The 19,434-nt window shown below is 40.0% G+C and overlaps 1 protein-coding gene across 1 annotated transcript in view; it reads left to right on the top strand.

Annotated features, from left to right (window-relative positions):
* Positions 1-10,419: 10,419 nt before the first annotated feature.
* LOC104383824 (polycystin-1-like protein 2) overlaps positions 10,420-19,434 on the top strand; it is a 41,850-nt gene continuing 32,835 nt past the window's right edge. The window contains exons 1-7 of the mRNA XM_086621258.1: positions 10,420-10,807; positions 11,372-11,536; positions 14,702-14,887; positions 15,670-15,780; positions 16,203-16,350; positions 18,056-18,276; positions 18,931-19,335. Of these exons, the coding sequence (XP_086477384.1) occupies positions 10,420-10,807; positions 11,372-11,536; positions 14,702-14,887; positions 15,670-15,780; positions 16,203-16,350; positions 18,056-18,276; positions 18,931-19,335 (1,624 nt within the window). The remainder of the gene's footprint in view (positions 10,808-11,371; positions 11,537-14,701; positions 14,888-15,669; positions 15,781-16,202; positions 16,351-18,055; positions 18,277-18,930; positions 19,336-19,434) is intronic.

Genomic DNA, 19,434 nt, shown 5'->3' with positions numbered 1-19,434 from the left:
GTCTCATGGAATAAACAGTTTCTGTGTCCTCTATCCAGCGGCTCCTGCAGCTGCAGTGGTCTCCTGCTGTCGGGGCTACGAACAGCTCCTTCCTCTTATGTATAAAGAGAAGGTCAAAGTGCAACGCGAGCGGGTGGCGGGAGGCTCATAGATTGGCACTTTATAATAGCTGATCTTTAATCCCCAGCACATACACTACACTACTTGCACATTCTCATTACAATTAACTCTTTCACTGATTCAAAGGAGAAGTAAGAAAAACGTAACTCACCTTTTTGCTCCTTTATGAACCTACCTGAACCTACCAGCCACGCACACCCAGGAGCCAAGTGGAATGAAACTGAAACATCAGTGTCATTTTTAGACGCTGCATAGGGGTGCTTGCCCCATTTGGCAGGAAGGGAGAGAAAAAGAAAAGAAATCTCTACTCACTGTTCTGAATTTGGCTCTTTGGGAGTGGCAAACACTTCAGAGCAGGGTGTCATCCTTTTCTTTCCATTCTGTGAAATTTAAACTGGGCTATTCTATTAATTTAAAAAATACCATCACTGAACAGTCATGTGCTGTATTTCTTTATATACAGGCTGTGTCAGAGTGAATCTTTGAATTAGACAACTTTTCATGAATAATCACTATAACATATTCTTCCATATGTGAACTGAATCCACTCTGCAAAGGTATGGCAAGAATCATTAAAAATAAGAGGGATTTTTAACTTCCCACTTTTGTTTCTAGATAAGGTACTTAACTGAGTTCAATGTTGTTAATTTTAAAATCCTCTGAGAGAAGAATTATTTCAATATAAAGCATGTGATTGCAGAGCAAATCATAGGCTCCATTGAACATGAAGGATAAAAAGACTCTTTGCACAATTATATATTATGCAATTTCATATGAGGTTACCCTAAAATCCGATTTTTTTCAGCTAAATTACCATTGTTCCCAAAATGCTTTAACATCTTTTCTTAAGGCTGACTGATCTTTTATAAATATACATATTTGGTTTATTTAAAACAGAATTTGTGCTGCACTTGGCTGCTCTGACACACTTGTTATACATTGTGCCTCTCTTCCTAACCTGTTGTCTGTTTGACGGCCTAGCTTCGCTTGGGAAGTTCAACAAGACAGTGTGCCCTTGTGTCTGTTTGGAAAGCACTGGCAGAAACAGGTGACAACAAAACAAAAACCCAGATTAAAAACGAAAATCTATGGGCTTTGTTGGAGTCAGTAGTATTAACAGAGAAACAGCAGGATTGAACTGGAAGGCTGTAGGGTATCTAAGTCCACATACACACACATATGCAAATTTATATACATCAACATACACGCACGCGACACGCGTGCATATGTATGTACACATGTATGTGATGTGTATGCATTGAGATGTAGACTTACTCGTATGCACAAAGCCAAGGAAGGGATTTTTCAGCAATGTTGGAGACTGAAAAGGATCTGGCAAAAAAGTAAAGCTGTCTAACTCTATTTCCACTAACCATGGGAACATTTTCTCTGTAAATGATGTTCTGCTTTGCTTTAATATGTTCTCTTCAGCATATCCACATCCATTGACGTGGCCAGGGCCCGGCATGCTGCAGTTTTAATTATGTGGCCTGTGAGTGGTCTGATCTGTAGCAATGCTAAGCGGATTTTCATAGAGCAAGCAAGCAATAAAAAACACTAATTCAAACCACTTTTGCCCTTCTTCACCATGACTGTTCACCATGACTGTTCACCTAGTTTAAGATTCAGCCAAGACAAGATAACTGGAAAGCTTCTTAAGAAGAACAAGGAGCTGCAGACAACCAGCAACTTTTTGAAATCATCCCAAATGTGTTTTGGTAGCTAATTTCAGGTGTCTGTACCTGATGGTTTTGTCACATATTTTGAACAACTTAAGCAAGGAGGCCTTGCAAATTTTACTTTTTCTTCTTGTCAGTGAAAAATACTTCATTTACCAGTAAAACACTTTTGTTGTTGCTGTTTTCATCACGCTAATGACAGATAAGCAGTTTAGTAAGGTATGGAGAGATTAATTTTCTTGCTAACTGTGTCATTTCCCACTTTTTACATTGAAATGGAGAAATATCAAATTATTGATTTACAATTATAATGTGTAATTATCAGAGGACATTGAGGTGGATTAGGTGACTTTTCTAATTTTTCACAATGTTTCTTCTCTCTTTGCAGAAACACATGTTTCATGGGAGAGAATGGAGACGGTTCTTAGAACTCCATGTTCTAGAGAACATAGAGGAAATAAAACCGCCTCTGGAAAGATCACCAGTGGCGGTTTGATCTTGGGTTTACCAGACACATTGTAACTCCTATATATGTTTACCAAGACGTTATAAACTCAGGGAAGCTGTGCTGTCTTACTCTCCCCAGTAAGGAACACTGAAAACCTAAGCATTAATGCAAATGACCCAATCCCATGGTTTGAATAGCCTCTCCCGATGCTTCACCATATTTACCAACACTGGCCAGCTGCAGAATCCTTCAAATACAAACCTCCCCCCAACCAAATCCAGCCTTTCTCCCTGCAGTTTCCTCTCTCTGTTCACCCTCGTGACAACTTTTTTGAAGTTACCAGCTCCCCACCTCAGGCAGGTTTTCTTCACTGTATTTTTTTCTGCTTTAAACAATTGTGCTGGAGGCTACAAGCTGTTTCCTCTTGGGTTCTTTCTAGCTTTCACTCCCCTCCAGTCTCTGAGTGCCCTGAGCTTCTCTCCCAAATTTAGAAAGGACCATGAAGAGAGCTTTGGAGCAAAGCATTACCTTGCCCAGCATTGGTCTGCTTGTACCCTGTGGCCGTGCAAGGCTGGGGATGACATTTAGGGTGTGATCTCTCTAGTCAATGGAAACAAAATTTCCCAAGGCTGAGGAGCTGGTTAACTAAGTTTCTAGTATAACAGTAATGTCCTTGCCCTGTGTTTACCTTTGTACTTTTGGTTTATTTACACAAGAAGCAGATTATTGCCTTATAAACCAGAGACAGACCAGTATTATTCCTTATCTCTGTATTGTACTTAATTAAATTACTGTAATCTCAACCTTTCTCTTATAAAATTTGAGTTCTAATTAAAGCCCATTAACAAAGGTCAAATTACCTGAATATAACTTTAAGCTTTGCTAGGAACTTTCAGCTATGGACTGTTATCTATGATTACCAAATAAAGACTCCAATAGCAAACCTGATATGAACTGAAGTGTCGTTCTTGCTGAAATCACACATTGCTCTATCTGTGTGCCAGGAGATGCAAGCTCTAGTCTTCGTTAAATAATGTCTTAATGACATGATCTCATTTCAAAAGAAATAAAGACAGCACTATCTTGGAAAACTTCTCTTGCACTGTTCAAGTATAATTTCAAACACAAGCTACCAATGTAGTTTGTTCCAAGTTAAATAACAATAGTTCCCATACATCATTCTGACCAGATTTTGTTTGGATCAAAACTGTTTTGGTCAAATACTGTTTTGATCAGTATTGTTTGGATCAAAAGAATTACTTTTGTGAGATTTTGATTTTTTGGTGATAAATAAAAATACTTTTTTCTTCTGCCACAGTCATATTTTTAATAAATACCATCAGAAATACTGATTTGTTCATTTAAATAAAAATATCATATAACTTAGTATTAAAACTCTTCAAGTGCTGGGGCACAGAACTGCTGGCCCATGCATACTGGCATCCAACCAGACTTAGCTCACCCACTCATCATAATGCCCAAGCATTTAAATGCCCAAAGATTTAAACACTAGACATTCAAATGAGTAAACAGCCACAGTACTCACATAAACTTCCTCACCGTAAGACTTTTATAATCTTATCTGCACCTTTCAACATCCCAAGACTATTTGCATGTTTTAATATTTAATATGTTATACAGTCTGTTAATGTGTTTTCAAGTGGGCAGAATGACAACATGAAGGTTGGCGTTCGCTTCCGTGACCGAAGGTGTGGAAATGGTGTTACAGACATTCACAGCGACAGAAGTTAATGCTGCTACACATTATCCTTCCTTTTAGCCTACTGTACATCTCTGGGAGAACATAAAAGAAAAACTAAAAAGAACTGTTTTCTGATTTTAGTCAGGTGGCATCTGAGTGTAAAGTGCTTAACACAAAAGCAGTGTTCCTGAACGGAGAGACTGCTGGACCTCCAGTCTTCTCATTATAGAGATTGTGAAGCTGATGTCTTTTGTAAGGTGTTGGGTATCTATTGATGAGAGACGCTATTAATGAAAACAACTTGTAACACAGCTTTTTTCTTTCTGTTTTCATGTCCTGTAAGCTCAGAAATAGTTCATAACAAGCAGAAGAAAAACGTTTAACAAAATTAAATAAAACAAACAAGAAGAGGAAGCTGGACTGACTTAGACATCTGGCCAGTCTTATGCTTACGGAAATCTGGAGTGTCTGCAGAGACACCAGTGGAGTTGCATTGGCTGTAGATTCAGATCCAAGCAATTTTTTTCCCTCTCTCTGTGTGCTAGGAAAAGTTCAGTCCGTTTTTATCTATCAGTTAATGTTTTAGCCAGAGAGGGTACCTTTAATCCTTAGAATAGTTCTCTTATTAAGATATTAAGGTAATTGCACATCTAAATTGTGCCACTCAGTCAGTCATGATCATAAAAACACGTGAAGTGTCAGTAGATGCTTCAGATAGCTCTGCTACTTTCTATGCGAACTCAAGGCTAACCTTAGCCATCAATAAACCTAGCTCTGGTAATGTTCTTACAGGGCACACTTATCCTCTTCTTCCCAGTAGTCACAGTTCTGCTGTGGAAGGCAGTGAAGCACAGGACCTAGCTGGGAAAGGGCGGGTATTGAGGGATCAACAGTACGGCAGGTGAGGAAAGTCAAGCTACAAGCTCAAAGGCTGTACTAGATGCTTCTGAAAGGACAGTTCCTAGGAGAACATCCTCAGAGACTTAGCCAAGCAACATTTGTGACAGAAAGTAACCATACATCTCTGTAACAGAAATTATGTCCAACCCAGCAACTCCTGAACGTAGTTCTACTTATCTTTATCCTGACCTCATCATGCCAGGCATGAACGCTTAATTTAATTATTGCACCCTGTAAAGATAAGAATTGTTTTCCCTGTTTTTCTAAACAAGATAACATCAAAATTGCCACTTGGCAAGGTCCACTGATAAGTTCACTGTGTTGCCACATGGAAAATTAGACAGTAGAGCAACAAGAAAAACAAACCCTTTTGAGTCAGCAAATAACTGGGTCTCGCTATCAGGACCAGCAGTCCAGGAGAGCAGCAAGGAAGGATGTGTGATTGTGACCCACCTTCTTAAGCTAATTGACAGGTGGGCTTTTCTAAAGCCTTGTGGAAAGATGGAAGATGTAGGTGTACCTACGGGCTTTTCTTCATCCTTTTCCAGACAGTCTGCTCAGTATTCAGTACTTCCTACCTATTTGGGTAATAATGAAACAGATCTTTTCAAGAGGCACTCCTGCACGTTGTGGAAGTGTACCTGACATATGAAAGTGGACTGCTCATGAGCTTGTCTCAGGTTAATAATACCTGAAAATCATCTTTTTTCTACCTCAAAGCCAAAGTAATATAAATGAATTTTCCATTTAAATGATCATTCAATTCACAGAACAGAGATATATTTATATTCCTGATAAAATCTTTACATTACATTCAGTAATATTCAGGAATGTAAAGATGGGAATATCTTCCTATAGAGAGTAAATTTACTTGCTCTTCCTCAAGGCAAATGAACAACAGCCAAAATGAATGGGGGTGTGACTTATTCCTTCCCATTGGCAGCTCTTCATTTCCATAACTCTTCAAATCTAGTACTTTCTGGCCTCTAGAAAGGATTGTCATACTATTCTGCTGTGCTGCAATGGCCTTTTGAATCAGAGGATGTTCTTAGGCTGTCATGATGCAGCTGTAATCTGCAGGAGGGTACAAATCAGGACCACCCCAAAGTCAGTGGCAGCACCATGTCTCTCCTCCTTGTCTGCACATCAAGCTCCCCAGTAGCCCAGTGAAACCCTGCAATTGATTTTCCTCAGGTCTAGGAGACAAAAATTCAGAAATAGAAAAGTCTTATGAATGAGCTGTGTTCTCCTAATTACAGCAGTTGGTAACGGAGAAATTTGCAGTTGGATTCCGGGTGACTGGAGCTATAGAGCTATAGATTATGTTGAAGAAGAATTCAGGCTTGTATTTTTCAAAAATGGCAGTCCATTGCCTGATGCCTAATTCGGGGCAAGAAAGGCTGATTTTCAAAGGTGTCAAGGCAAGCCTACCACACCTACATATGTTAGATAAGCATCATGTGTGCTCATCTCCCAATCTAGAAGAATTTAGGCATATAACGCTAAACTTTCCAAATGACATATAATTTATAGATATAAACTTAGATTTAAAAAAAAAAATAAATTTGGGATTATGAGTACTTTGAGATTTGGCTACCAAAACTGAGCTGGTTTTAAGGGATTCAATTTTCAGGCGTGGCAAACACCACCTAGAAGGTTCCCTTCCAGCATCTCAGTGTAGGTCACCATTATTTTTTTTTAAATCTATTAACTTTTTCTGCATCATAAACAAAATATACCTCAGGTTTCTTTCACCTCAACACCTTCTACTTCCAACAAAAACAATAACAATAACATAAACCTTGAAGGATCCGTTTGAAAATCAGGAATAAATCATTCATCCTTGTCTTTTGTGATGTTTTCCATAGCACAATGCTTTTCTGAAGAAACTTTCTCTTGATGGCCATCGTCTGGTGTAACTCGTAAGGGCAAGTTAGGACTCTGACAGAGATCTGCAGGGCCCCCTGCAACATTTCTGGCAAAAATGAAAGACTTATTCCAACAGACGCAAGAGAGTTCACAAACAAAGGAGTTATTCATAGCTTTATCGCGGCTTGGAGCGAGGGTGTGAAAATCTTGAGGAAGCTTTGTCAGTAATTTCTAGCCAAAGCTTGCAAAACGCAATTGCTTTGCAAGGCTTATTTTAGTGAGTGAATATGTTTCAGTTTAAGTCACTGGTACATAACACATGCTGTAAGGGTGGTTGCTACAGCAGCCTTTCAGGCAGACAGCTGCAACTGAACAAGGATTAACAAGTCCTGGCTATATGTGAGGGGCTCATAGTTCCTTAAAAATAATGCTTAATATTTGACTAATAAGCATTAATTTTTGAATAATATTTGAATTGACTAATATTTGAATAATAATGCTTATTATTAAAAGACTTTTCTTTTGTAAGTTTGCCCCAGTTCTTCCGAACTATGCAAAAGGCAAACAAAACCAGCAAGTGAATGGTTTTGATGTATCCAAAATCTATACAGCTGACATTATGCCTGACACTTCCCTGAAGATACTGGAGTGGCTTTGCAATACATGGGTCAGTTACACTCCCATGGGCAGCCAGAAGAGAAGAACTTATTGTAATTGCCAGCCACCCCCTTGAGACACTGAGAGAGGTTTAATTAAGCATTTCTATGATTCCCTATTGAAGCATGCAAGATGAGATTACACAGCCAGGTACATCATTTTGTCTCTTCCACACTAGCGTGTGTGACTATTTCAGTGACTTCTTGAACTATTAAATTATTTCAATTCATCCAGCTATACAAAGGCAAATAGGAAAAAAGATTAAGAAACCATTATACTCAGAAGCTTCCATGTGGATTTCTGGCACAAGAAAACTATTTAAAAAAAACCCCACACCTTTCTGTTGAGGAAAAATGCATGTTTTCTACAAAATGGTAAACTCAAGGAGCACTGTTCATTTGAAATCAAGTCATTTTTCAATTATGAGTGAAAAGGGCTTTCAGGAATTTTTTCTCTTCCTGAGGACCCCAGTTGCTAATTTTGATGCTTTTGAAGCAGTATTTTCTTTTCTTTAAATGCTTTTCTCTTCCTTGTGGTAAACAGAATAAACTGACAGACTGCTTTACTGGCACTAAAATATATGAAGTCAACAAGCAAAAGAGGGAAACTGTCTTTCTTCTATTCCCCATCTGCTGTGGACTGTTGAAGAGTTACTTATAGCAACCGTAGATTGGGAAAAAAATTCACACTGCTGTAGAAACTGCCAACAGTAGGCTCACTTGGAGAGCTTGGCTTTATTTGTAGACATTTCCAAACATTATTTGTTCTTTTTTGGGGCCTGTTTCAAGATTCGTCAAAGCCCGAGACAAGACTTCCATTAATTTCAATGGCTTTGGAGCAGATTTGCCGAGGATAGCCTGTGGCACCTCCAGCTCTGGCATTTTAGCAGTATGTTCATGTAGTCAAATTACCAGTTGCAGAGAGAGAACTGGACGATGCTACAGAATCCATTCATCACAAATGTGAGTCAATGGCACCTACTGGAAATGCATAGTCTGTATCACTGAGTCAGGTACATTTAAGTACAGTATCCTTCATCACACCTATGTTTTCAGAAACAGGCTGTGTTTCTCATATCTAAGAGGACAAAACGAGAGGGCTGGCTGCCAGTTTCTCCAAAGCCTGGCAAGTCAGCATGGCCCAAGAAGAAGAACGGATTCTGAACAAAATGTCATGAAAATACAGTGGCCAACTAACTGAGCAGCAGCTGCCCTCAGCTCTGACTTTTGCAACAGCTTGAATGTAAACCAGTTGGGTCGTGGGTTCCCAAACTGAAGCCTATGAAGTTTGGTATGCAGCTCTAAAGGAGCTCCTAATTTGCGGACATCCTCAGCAGAACCAGCTGATAATCATAGTTATGTGGTCTCTTACGGGAAGGGGTTGGGTGTCTGGGCATTGACCGGGCCAGATACATCAGCTAATTAGAATATGGATTGACCTTCCCCAGAGCTGGGAAAGCCAGTCTGAATATTCACATCTCAGCTGCTCCATAAACCCTCCCTATTAATCAGTCAGAAATTAATGTGGGACCTGCTCCAATGTTTCCATAGCTGAGGTAAGTCTCGATCTTCAAATGCAGTGGGAAAGGGGACGTCCAGCATAGTGTCTATCCCTCCATCACAGTGCATTTTCTTCCCCTTTCCTCTCCTCCCCCACAACCGTCCTACCCATTAAACACTTACCCATGAACTTTATCTTGAAAACCCTGATCATAGTCCTGCTTTATCCAGCTGAACAAGATGACTATGAACTAGAAGTCCAGAAAGGTCTTGGGACTGAAGGTCACTCTTAAATGCTTACTGGATGTGATACACGTACTTTACTTTGCAAGAAAGCTTTAGATAGCTAGAGCTGGACTGGCTCACTGCGCGACGTGCATTCCCTCCAGCTCAATAGTGCAATGCAGGTGGCATTTCTGCAAGGAGGGAATTCAAACAAATACCACAGCTTCCTGCATCTTTGTGAGGCAGTAGCTGGCTCACTGATCCATGTCTAAATACAAGTGCATGTTCTTTCAGTGTCAGGTTATGGTGGTATAAATGAATAATAATTGAATTAAATTCAATGGAGTTAATGCCAAGGACAGGAGGATCACACTAGCTGAAGATCTGTATTTGTACTGTATTTCTGCTAATCCAGTAGCCTTGTAAACCTGATGGATATCTTTTGTAATGGAAGTTCAGAAGTATTTAGGGATTTCAGCTCCTAAATGTTGCTGGGCTGTCTTCCCAAACTCCATCAGCAGCCTTTGGAATGTGCACATAGGGCTCCCAAGTAGTTCTGATGACTAAAGCAATACTTCCATCTTTTCTAAATCACTGTTTTGACTTCTGGCCTTCCCTTCTACATTCTAGCAGGTATAAATACTATCTAGTTAAGCAGAACTTCCTGCAGCTTTTCAGGGATGATGGGAGCATGTCACTTGGGCTATGCAATTCTAAACAGACACAACACTTCAAAATGAAGCTTACTTAGGACAGCTGAGATCAACCTGCGTATGTGTAAATGGGAGGACAGGATGAATATGATACGATAATTATAGACATTGCATTACATTAGCATCCAAAAGAAACACCTCAAATAATAATTATTAAAAATAAGGCAACCCAAACCAATTAAACATATCTAGAGGAGCATTGTGTGTTTTCCCATCTCATAACTCCTTATGTTTCTCATTTTCCTCATTCTCCTCTCATTATTACTATTGTATCTCTTTATTGCTGTTGCAAAGACCTCCAGCTTGCCTTTGATGTAGGAGCTTTATCTCACTTTCCCACATGTCCAATAGCAGCATATATCAACTTTATCTCTTCTGCTCATGAGGAAAGCAACGCTCTAATGTCTTCTCTTCAAACTGATTTTACATGAAATGAGACATTTATAAAATAGGCCTCACAATGGCCATTGCAGTGACTTAGCAACAACACTTGTGTATCTTCAGACACAATCACCATTATATGTTAGAAGCAATCTGTTCCGTGTTCTATTGCTGCTATTGTTGCAAGCAGCAAAGAGGAAGGAGAAATGCTGATGACATGACAACGATGACATCTCAAGCTTTTGAACAAGGCAACAAAAAGAGTGGTGGTGTGATAAGCAAGACCAGTGCCACACAGGGCACGGAGCTGAGAATGTGGCTTGGGATCGCAGTTCTAGTTTCTCTTGCTGTATGCTTGTCTGTGGAGGAGGCAACCATTGATGAAGGAATCCCTTGCTCAAAGTACCAGCTAGCTTTCAACCGTTCTTGCTATGAGTTTGTTAGACTCCAGCGTACCTTCACACGTGCCCAGAGTTGGTGTGAGAGAGGAGGGGGGCACCTTGTCTTTATCGAAAATGAGGAAACTCAAGAGTTCTTGCAAAAACATATTGCTGAGGATCAGGAATGGTGGATAGGACTGATCTCAAACTCCTTGCTGAATGGAACTACTAACGGTAGGTGATTTTGAAATCATGTCTTCTTTAAAACTGTATCAGCCCATGATGCTTACTTAACATGACAACAAATGCTACCAGTGCCTCTGCAGACATCTGCTGAAAAGTCACTGTCTTTTGTTGCTGTAACTTCAGATTTATATTAAGATGTTTTAGTTCCCTGCTTCGCTTCCAAGTTGCATTTGTCACTCTTTCCATTGGATCTTGTGGTTGTGTGAACGCATGATGAATTAGATCAGCTTGCCGATCCAGTGAAAAAAAATGTGATGAGTTAGTTCTCCAGTGGAAAAGCAAGCTGAGCCAATCGTCACATTAGGAAGCGCTGCAAGATCTGATGCAAGGGAAATGGTTGAATCTGGAGGATGGAAGCAGAGGGGGAAATGGTGGTGTCTCTTTCAGTGGTTATGTTAGGTTAAATATAAAATATAATTGAAGATCCCTACGCAGAAAAAAACACCTCTGCTTCAGTAGGAGCAGGTCTACAGTCTTGCTCTGAAGGCTCCAACTGTGTAATTGGATTACTGTGGAAAATAAATACTCAGGACACAATTACTTTGTTCACAGGGTCAATGATTTGGCTGGACACTTCAAATATAAGCTACAGTAACTGGTACAAGGATCAGCCTTCTTCCTTCTTATCCACATGTGGGTATATCCTGAAGAACGCCAAGTATCAGTGGGGTGTGGCTGAAAATTGCAGCCAGGAATTCGGCTTCATTTGCGAGTTTGGTAAGATACACAACAGCTGGAACTGGGAAGCGAGCATGCCGTGTTCGCAACTGTGCATAAACTGCCTTGGTGCTTTCAGAGTGGCTGTGCAGTAACTTAATAAAGCTTATTAAAAATGAACAAGTGAGAAGCCATATAACCCCAGCAGGTGCTCTTTTTCCAGTGTGCTGATGTAAGGTCTGGTCCAAAGAAAGGAAGAACCCTGAAATCACTGGGAGTCGTAGGTGCCTGGCAACTAGCCACTGAGGTCCATGATTCCAGTAGAGGGCTAGTAAAACAGAAATGGATCTGAGAGTGAATCTAGATGTGTGGCGGTCCATGTCTACAGGGGACATAAGCCAGCGAGTTTAAAGCCAATTTGAGTAGCACGTAACAGCACGGTTGCTAGAATAAACTCTCACAACACCACAGTACCCGAGCTAGGTGGGACCTGTATGACTGCCCTGTAAACATACTCTTAATCATAAACACGTGCCAAAATAATTTCCATTTGTAACAGAAGCAAAAATACAGACGAGCTTCCAGAGACACCACTCCTAGCAGCTTCGAGTAAGCAAAAGTGAGAACAAGTTTTTCTTGTTTCTTCTCAGACCTTCCCTCATGTGATGTTCGAGGGCTTCCCCAGGATAAGGGAGCAGACAGGAAACTGTACTTCCTGCTAGCATTTTAGTGCTCTGAAAGACAATCTACAGACATTGTGTCCCTTAAACTGTGACCTGGAACAAACAGTCCTGGAAAGGAATGGCAGCAATATCATCCCATTCAACATATAGATATGAGGGGAATTTGTGTTCCTCACACTTTGCACATAAGCCAAGTATTTGGAACTGTAACTTGAACCAAGGTCATGAGAACTGGAAGGACAGTCTGGCTATAGGTTCACTAAGACAAAAAGTCTTCGAATCCAGTATGCAAGTACAGGTTTCCACAAGCCCTAGAATTGCTACTGCCCTGGTCCAGCACTGTACTACTTCTGACATAATTAACAAGTCATTCCGCAATCAGCAAAACTAATAAAGTTTTGTTTCCTGTCCTGATTTTCTGCTCCAGATCCCCTCCCTACCCTCCTCCTCAGCACTCCCAGTTCACTCTCCTATCCCCAGCACATCCCATCTCTGCAAATACTTTTCCCTCCCTCAGCTCCCTCTCCTGCAGTTCTGCAGCTGCTCCAGAGCTCCAGCAGTATGTCCTGGCCAGTTGAATCCCACATCGTGGACCAGATAAATGTTTGGGTTATAATCCCCACTCCTAATAGAGGCACTGATGTAGCTCTTTTCTACCCAGCTATTGATTTTCATGAGATTTTAGGATGTTTTGAGGTTTATATCTATATATCAAATTTGGCTGAAGATGACTAACATCAAAAATGATTGGGGGAGAGGAAACTGGCAGACAGCCAATCCCTTGAGCTTATTTTCCTTACAAAAACAGATTAAAATGATTTTTCCATTACAACCACAGTAGACAACTGTCTGTCTATAAAGAAGCTATCATCTGTTACCATAGGATCTGACTTAAAGCCCATTAAATTCAAAGTTTGCATTATTGAGCAACAATGTCCTACACTACATCCATCATTCCATTACCCAGGAAACTGAGAACAGATTAAGGCAATTATAGCCTTGTTTTCAGTATCTACACCCCATGTCCATTAATATACATATATATTTCAATAATAGACTCCTCTTTTATCAGCCTTGCACGCAAGGAATTAGATCTAATATCTCAAAGAAACAGAGGCAATATTTTAATTAGTTTCTTGGGTGTTGAATGTTTGGATGTTCCTGCAACCTGACAGTGCTTAAGTTTGTCTTTCTGTAAAATGGGCATAGCAATACTTATCACCTCTATTCATGGCTACTGTGAGGCTTGGTTCACATTAACATTGGGTTTGAAACTTCAAATGAAAGGTACAGGGTGGTCCAAGTGGTTTCACTATTTGAATTGAATATATCTGATTCTTGGTAACTTATCTACTTGATCATCTGAGATAGGTGTACATGTACAAACAACTATCCTAGCATTATTTGAGTTTCTCAATGCAAGTAAAAACTTTCCTTATTATTATTTCTTATTATTTTTGTTCTACCATTTGGTGCTCTGTAGGTTAGCAATTTGTTGTCATAAAAATATATGTATTGACCTAGAGTTTGTACATAGAAGCACAAACCAGGTTATGCACATTTTTCCATGTAATAGCTGCTGAGACAGCAAACGCTATGGGAACATTCTATACAAAGTAAAGAACAAAAAAATGTGTGAGATAATAGTCAGTATTAGAATTTAACAGCAAATTCTTTTTCAAGCTTATTTAGAGAGCTCTAATCTGTAACCTGATCATGTAGCTATAGTTACAGCCAGGCTTAGATTTAGCCTTTAAATAACAATAGCACACAATTACTGCAGTGGGCACACACTGGCACTGTTAATCAAGGTACTTAAGGGGAATGATCAAAACAGCAATTGGAGAACAACGTATTTAAACCTGAGCCAGCTGAAACAAAAACATTCTTTTGCAACACTCCCCTGTGAGAGTAGTCTTTCCCATCCTCCTCTTCAGGATATTAAGCATCCCGATTACTACTAAGATATTCTAAGAATTCTGAAAGATAATTAACTGTCCCAGATTAATCAAAGAATGAGGTGTACACATTTAGAGATATGACTTTACTCATTTGAGCAGTCCTGCTGAATGAAGTCAGCCGAATATCACTCGGGAACAAAGGTGTTTCTGTAGCAAAAATGAGATCAGGTCCCATACTTAATATGCAAACTATTCTCCAGAGCAACTACCTGAATATCATGCAAATCACACGCTGCCACAAGGCTCTTTCGGAAGTAAGGCGTAACTTTAAACCTTCCAGTACTGCAGCTCAAACAAACGCTAAGTGTTTCCCAGGAAAATGTGTTGTTTTATTTTTTTTCATTAAAAATATTCTCAAATTTTTGTTTAAGGGAGTAAACCACATAAATCTACTATTTTCGATTTTAAAAATGGAAAAAATATTCTTTGTTCTTTTTCTCATTTTCTTAATTGCTTGGCTTAGAAGGGAGAAAAAGGAAGAAAGAGAAACAAACAAACAAACAAGAAGGATATGCAGGAGAACTGTAGCAGGATTTTTCAGAAATTCAAAAAGTTAAATCTGATATTTTTTCTCCTATTAGAATCTGGCCAGAGTATTGCTTGTGATAATTACAATGCCACTGTGCAGTGTGGATCAGGAGAAGTTATTCAAATTGGAGAGAGCTTCTACGGACGGAAGACCCCTCACTACTGTGTATCAGAGACTCCTCTCCAGTACGGTACAGATGAAGACTGTAGCTGGATCAGTGTCAAAGATGAAGTAGAAGGTAGTACCTTTTCGCATTGCTTGTCAGAAGCATAGAGTACGTGCCAAAGTTTCTGGTCGCTAAAATATTTCATCTCGTATTTCAGTAGAGTTAGTGAATGGGAAAGTGGATTATTCCTAAAATGAAGGGAATCACAGAGAACTTCTGCCATGGAGGAGGTTCCCACAGGAGGCTGTATGGAAAGGAGGGATTTTGTGAGCAAAGATTCGGAGAAGCAGAGGGGGAGCAAATGGAAAACAAGGGTTCCTTTCCGTGTGAAGAAAATATGTGGGCACACCAGTTCCTTGATGAATGCAATGAGAAACTCTAGGTTTGACAGAGATGGTAGAGAACACATCCATAGAAATCTAACTCCAAACCAGGAGGCAGGGAAAGGCTGGCACTTATGAGGACAGGAGGGCAGGAGGGATGTGCTGCTGCCTGCCGTGTGTCGAGTACACAGCCTGCTGGGGCTACAGAGCTCCGCTGCTTGACAGATTAAACAGTGACTATGGCCTGTCCCTATGGTGATTCTTTGGGGCAAAATTACACAAAACACATAACTTCTCCTTTTTTTTGCCCTTTCTAATTCAGCTTTATTCCAATAAAGTCGAATGGTGCTAAGAAATACCAGGCAATGAGCAACACAGTAAAGTCAAAGTGATGTGGGAGTTTGTCTAGAAATCAGTGGCACGTAATACTGGCGTTACAGTACGTGACTTGCGTAATCATCTCTCGTCTAAGCTGTTATGACAGTCAAAGACAAAACCCACCACTTCATATAAAATGGTCCTTCTTTCCAGGCCAGTGCCACGGTCTTCAGGCCTGCCAGGTGGCAGCGGATGGCACTTTCTTTGGAGATCCTTGTCCAGCTTCTGGAAGCTATTTGTCTATTCAGTACCACTGCAAGGAAGGTAAGTGGGTGAGGCTGTCAACACCAAAAGCCTGTTCTGCTCTTTGCTGTAACACTGTGACCATTGATATTTATCTTAAAAATTGCTGCTCCATCCTCAGGGAAGAACACGGAAGAGCAGTGATCACTAAAAATAGGCACAAAAATGTAGCTTCCCTGTCCTAACTGAGGGCTGTTGATGGGATATGAAGCCAGGAAATTCAGACACATAAAACACACTTAAATGAAATTATGTTCCAACAAGCATCTTGACTGGTAGGTATGGAAAAAATCAGCTACCTGTCACGCCACCAATGCACTCAAATTAGCAGCAGTATCAACTCCGTTTTGAAGAAGGCCTGCTGTCAATAAATGAAAATTAATTGAATTATGTAAGAAATGTAGACAAACAATGACATTGAATTCTGTCATTATGTTTTACAGGTCTGCAGCTGGTTGTAACAGATATGTGCTTTGTCTTTGAAAATTTCACGATCAGTTTGAACTGGCTGCTCTCTCCATACTCTGGCAACCTTTCCTGTATCATTAGCACTGGAGATGGCCACACTATTGATCCTTACTACCCTCTAACGTAAGAGAAATCCTTCATGTATCATCAGACAACCAGTAAATTTCACTGCTTGCATAGTATTGAATGCATCAAGTCTCTTAAATGAGATGTTAAAAATCACATAGATTATTTAATAATCGACCATACATTCAAGACATTTGGATTCTGCAGAAACTTGTTTTGAAATTAACACAAAATTTCGAGTCAAGCCACCAACCACAATATTTCTTCTGCTTATTATGACAAGTGATTCCTATTTCTTACTAAGAGAATTTATTCCAGATCCTAAGACACAAAATTACTGAAAACATGCAGTAATTGCCAAAGAAATAGGCATTATTTTCTTAAGTATAAAGAGTTGGGGTTTTTTATAACATTTAAAATAATGCAATGGCATTCTGGACTTTTTCTTGTGTTTTAATTGCATAAAAATTGGGTCTTTAAAAGATCAAATATTTTTCTGCTGCATTTAAAAATCAGATTTTGTTGTAGTTCTAGGAATGACAGAGAATGTCTCTAGAAATGTATTTGTCTACTAATGGAATTCTACTTGAGTCAACTAGAAAAATAAGAGTAGAAGAATGAAAACCAAAAAGTAGTAACGTATTAGAAACAGTAAACGTTCTTTCAGTGCTATAGACACAGGCCTGTAGCTGCAAAGAACTTGAAAAAAAATCTTTGATAGTGAACCTTTAAGTAAAACGTATTGGCTAGCTGTAAGCAGAGGCTTGATGTTTTTATGGGAAGCCCTTTTACATCACTTACTAAATGGCTCGAGTCATACTCATCTGTTTGCTGTGCCCAGTCTGATACCCACTCTTACATGAATTGCCTTTTTTGTTCAGATCTTGTCATTGGCATATTTTTAAAGTCCAGTTAGAATTAAACCTTTTTCTCATTAAAACAACTAATGAAAAATACGCATTATCAAGGATGATATATCCTGATCTTTGTTTGCATTTGCTAGGTGCTGCTATGATAAGAATATAAATAATTGAGAGAGAATAGTTTAATGAATATTACTTGCCTTCCATGGTATATCCTTCCATTCAAGAAGGATATCCTTAGCCTCTCTTCATCATCTCCCTATGCTTGTTAGTAATAACAGAAACTACCACAGACTTCTTCGTATCCATTCATCTCCTGTTGCTATCATGACCAGAGCTGCACCAGACCCAGGAGTGAAGAGACATTTTTGCTAGCGTGGGCAAGTATAGAAGGAAGAAGCTGCACACACACACAAAAAAAAAAGAGCAAGGGAGTGCTCTGACAAAACGCTGAGCAGCCTCAGCTTCCACCAATATATCTAAGAGATGGTAAATTGGGAATAAAATAAAGAATAATTAAGGTCACTTTAACATGTTCTAATATGCATAGTTACATACCTGTGCTCGGAGCCAACAAGTCACAAAGCCAGATCTAATGCTGCATGTTATTGAACTGCAACCTACCTACTTCACAGCAAAACGTATCCGCCCTTACCGATACACTTGAAGAAAGACCACTGCTGATATACATCCTTAATGACACAGTAGCTGGAACAAAGGAACAATATTTGATCCCAAAAATTCTATGTAAATAAACAAGAGATTACAGCGATTGCAGGAGAGCTGAGTCAGGTCAGCAATTTGGGAACTGTGACCGCTGTTATCACGTAAGGCTAAGGACATCCCAGGACAGTCTTCCACAATGAGCAGCTGTTCTCTTTCTATTCTAGATTGGTCAGCAACGTCACATATCGATACTCGTCTCCTGGAGAGTTTACTGTTTTTGTGGAATGCACCACGAGCGAATGGCATGTGACGGCGCAGAAGCGGGTGACTGTTCAAGATAAGATGGATCAACTAAGCATTACTGGGTGCTATAGCCAGTACGAACCTGGGAACAGCTCTCACTGCCGGACGCTGTATGGGGAGTCGTTGTGGATTCAAGTTGAACTCAATGGAGGTGAGGGTAATTACTCTGCATGATTTAAATGGCAGGCTAAATATCATGCTACCCATGGGATAGAAGCAGGATTTTCATTATGCAAAACAATACTTTTTTTTAGTGAATGCTTTCCCTCTACTTGTTGCATCCCTGCAACTGAATGATCTCAGCTCCATCAGTTCTTTCTCAGAGCTATTATACCACCTCAAACATAAGTATAAACCCTTTTTCCCTCTACACAAAGCTGACAAATCACGAGCATAACTTTAGTAACATGAATCCACATGAAGCCAGTAGAAATATTTCCACATCTGAAGTTAAGAATCCACAGAAACTCTTCTCTGATTGAAAGCAAGAGGATTCCATGCTGAGCTGGTCATGCTTGCCTTGCTGATGTATATTTCTTTCTCACTTGCAAGTTCCTGGAATCCACATGTATGCTTAAAAAATAAAATTTGGAAGTGTATGTTTGAATTCTCTTGACTGCCCTAACACTCCCAGTAGAAAACATATGTGATAAAACTTCCACAGGGAGCACAGAAGGGCTCAAAAGCCTGCATTGCTGCAGTGCTCTTAAGACTCCTTTAAAAATACCCGAACACTGCACAAAGCAGCTAGAATGGGATGACCAATTGCACAAGCTATGAGAAATTTCAAATTGTCTTTTCGCAGGCAACGGAGTGACCTACATTATATTAGCAGATAACACGACACTCACTGAATCCAGTGTAAAGGAAGGAATTGTCCCTCACAATCTGACACTCGACAGTGCCTCTCAAGAGCTGCTAGGCCCTGGGACATATCAGCTGGAAATCCGAGCATCCAGCAGCACAACCGCATCAGAGATCTCTGAGAGTATTGCTGTTCACTTAATTGAGCCAGTATCTGGTCTTCAGGCCGCATTAGCTTCTCACACTCTGCAGCAGGGGGAGAATTTGGAGATAAATGTCTCTGTGTCTCATGGTGCCCCAGATAAGCTGAAGTTTGAGGTGATTGGACCTAATGAAACTCACTCGCACAAAGAAGACGGCCCTCCTGGGGAACCTCGAACGTACATCGTTCCTGTGCACTCTGAAGGTACAGCATGCTGATGTCTGCATTTCTGGAACACTCACAGCTGAGTAGAGGAGTTGACATAAACAGTCACAGCACCCTGGGGTAGGGGACAATAACGTA

Source organism: Tauraco erythrolophus, chromosome 15, assembly GCF_009769465.1.
Source record: "Tauraco erythrolophus isolate bTauEry1 chromosome 15, bTauEry1.pri, whole genome shotgun sequence".
NCBI lineage: Eukaryota > Metazoa > Chordata > Aves > Musophagiformes > Musophagidae > Tauraco > Tauraco erythrolophus.
Note: the sequence above shows the minus strand (reverse complement) of the source record. Positions and strands in the feature narration are given on the sequence as shown.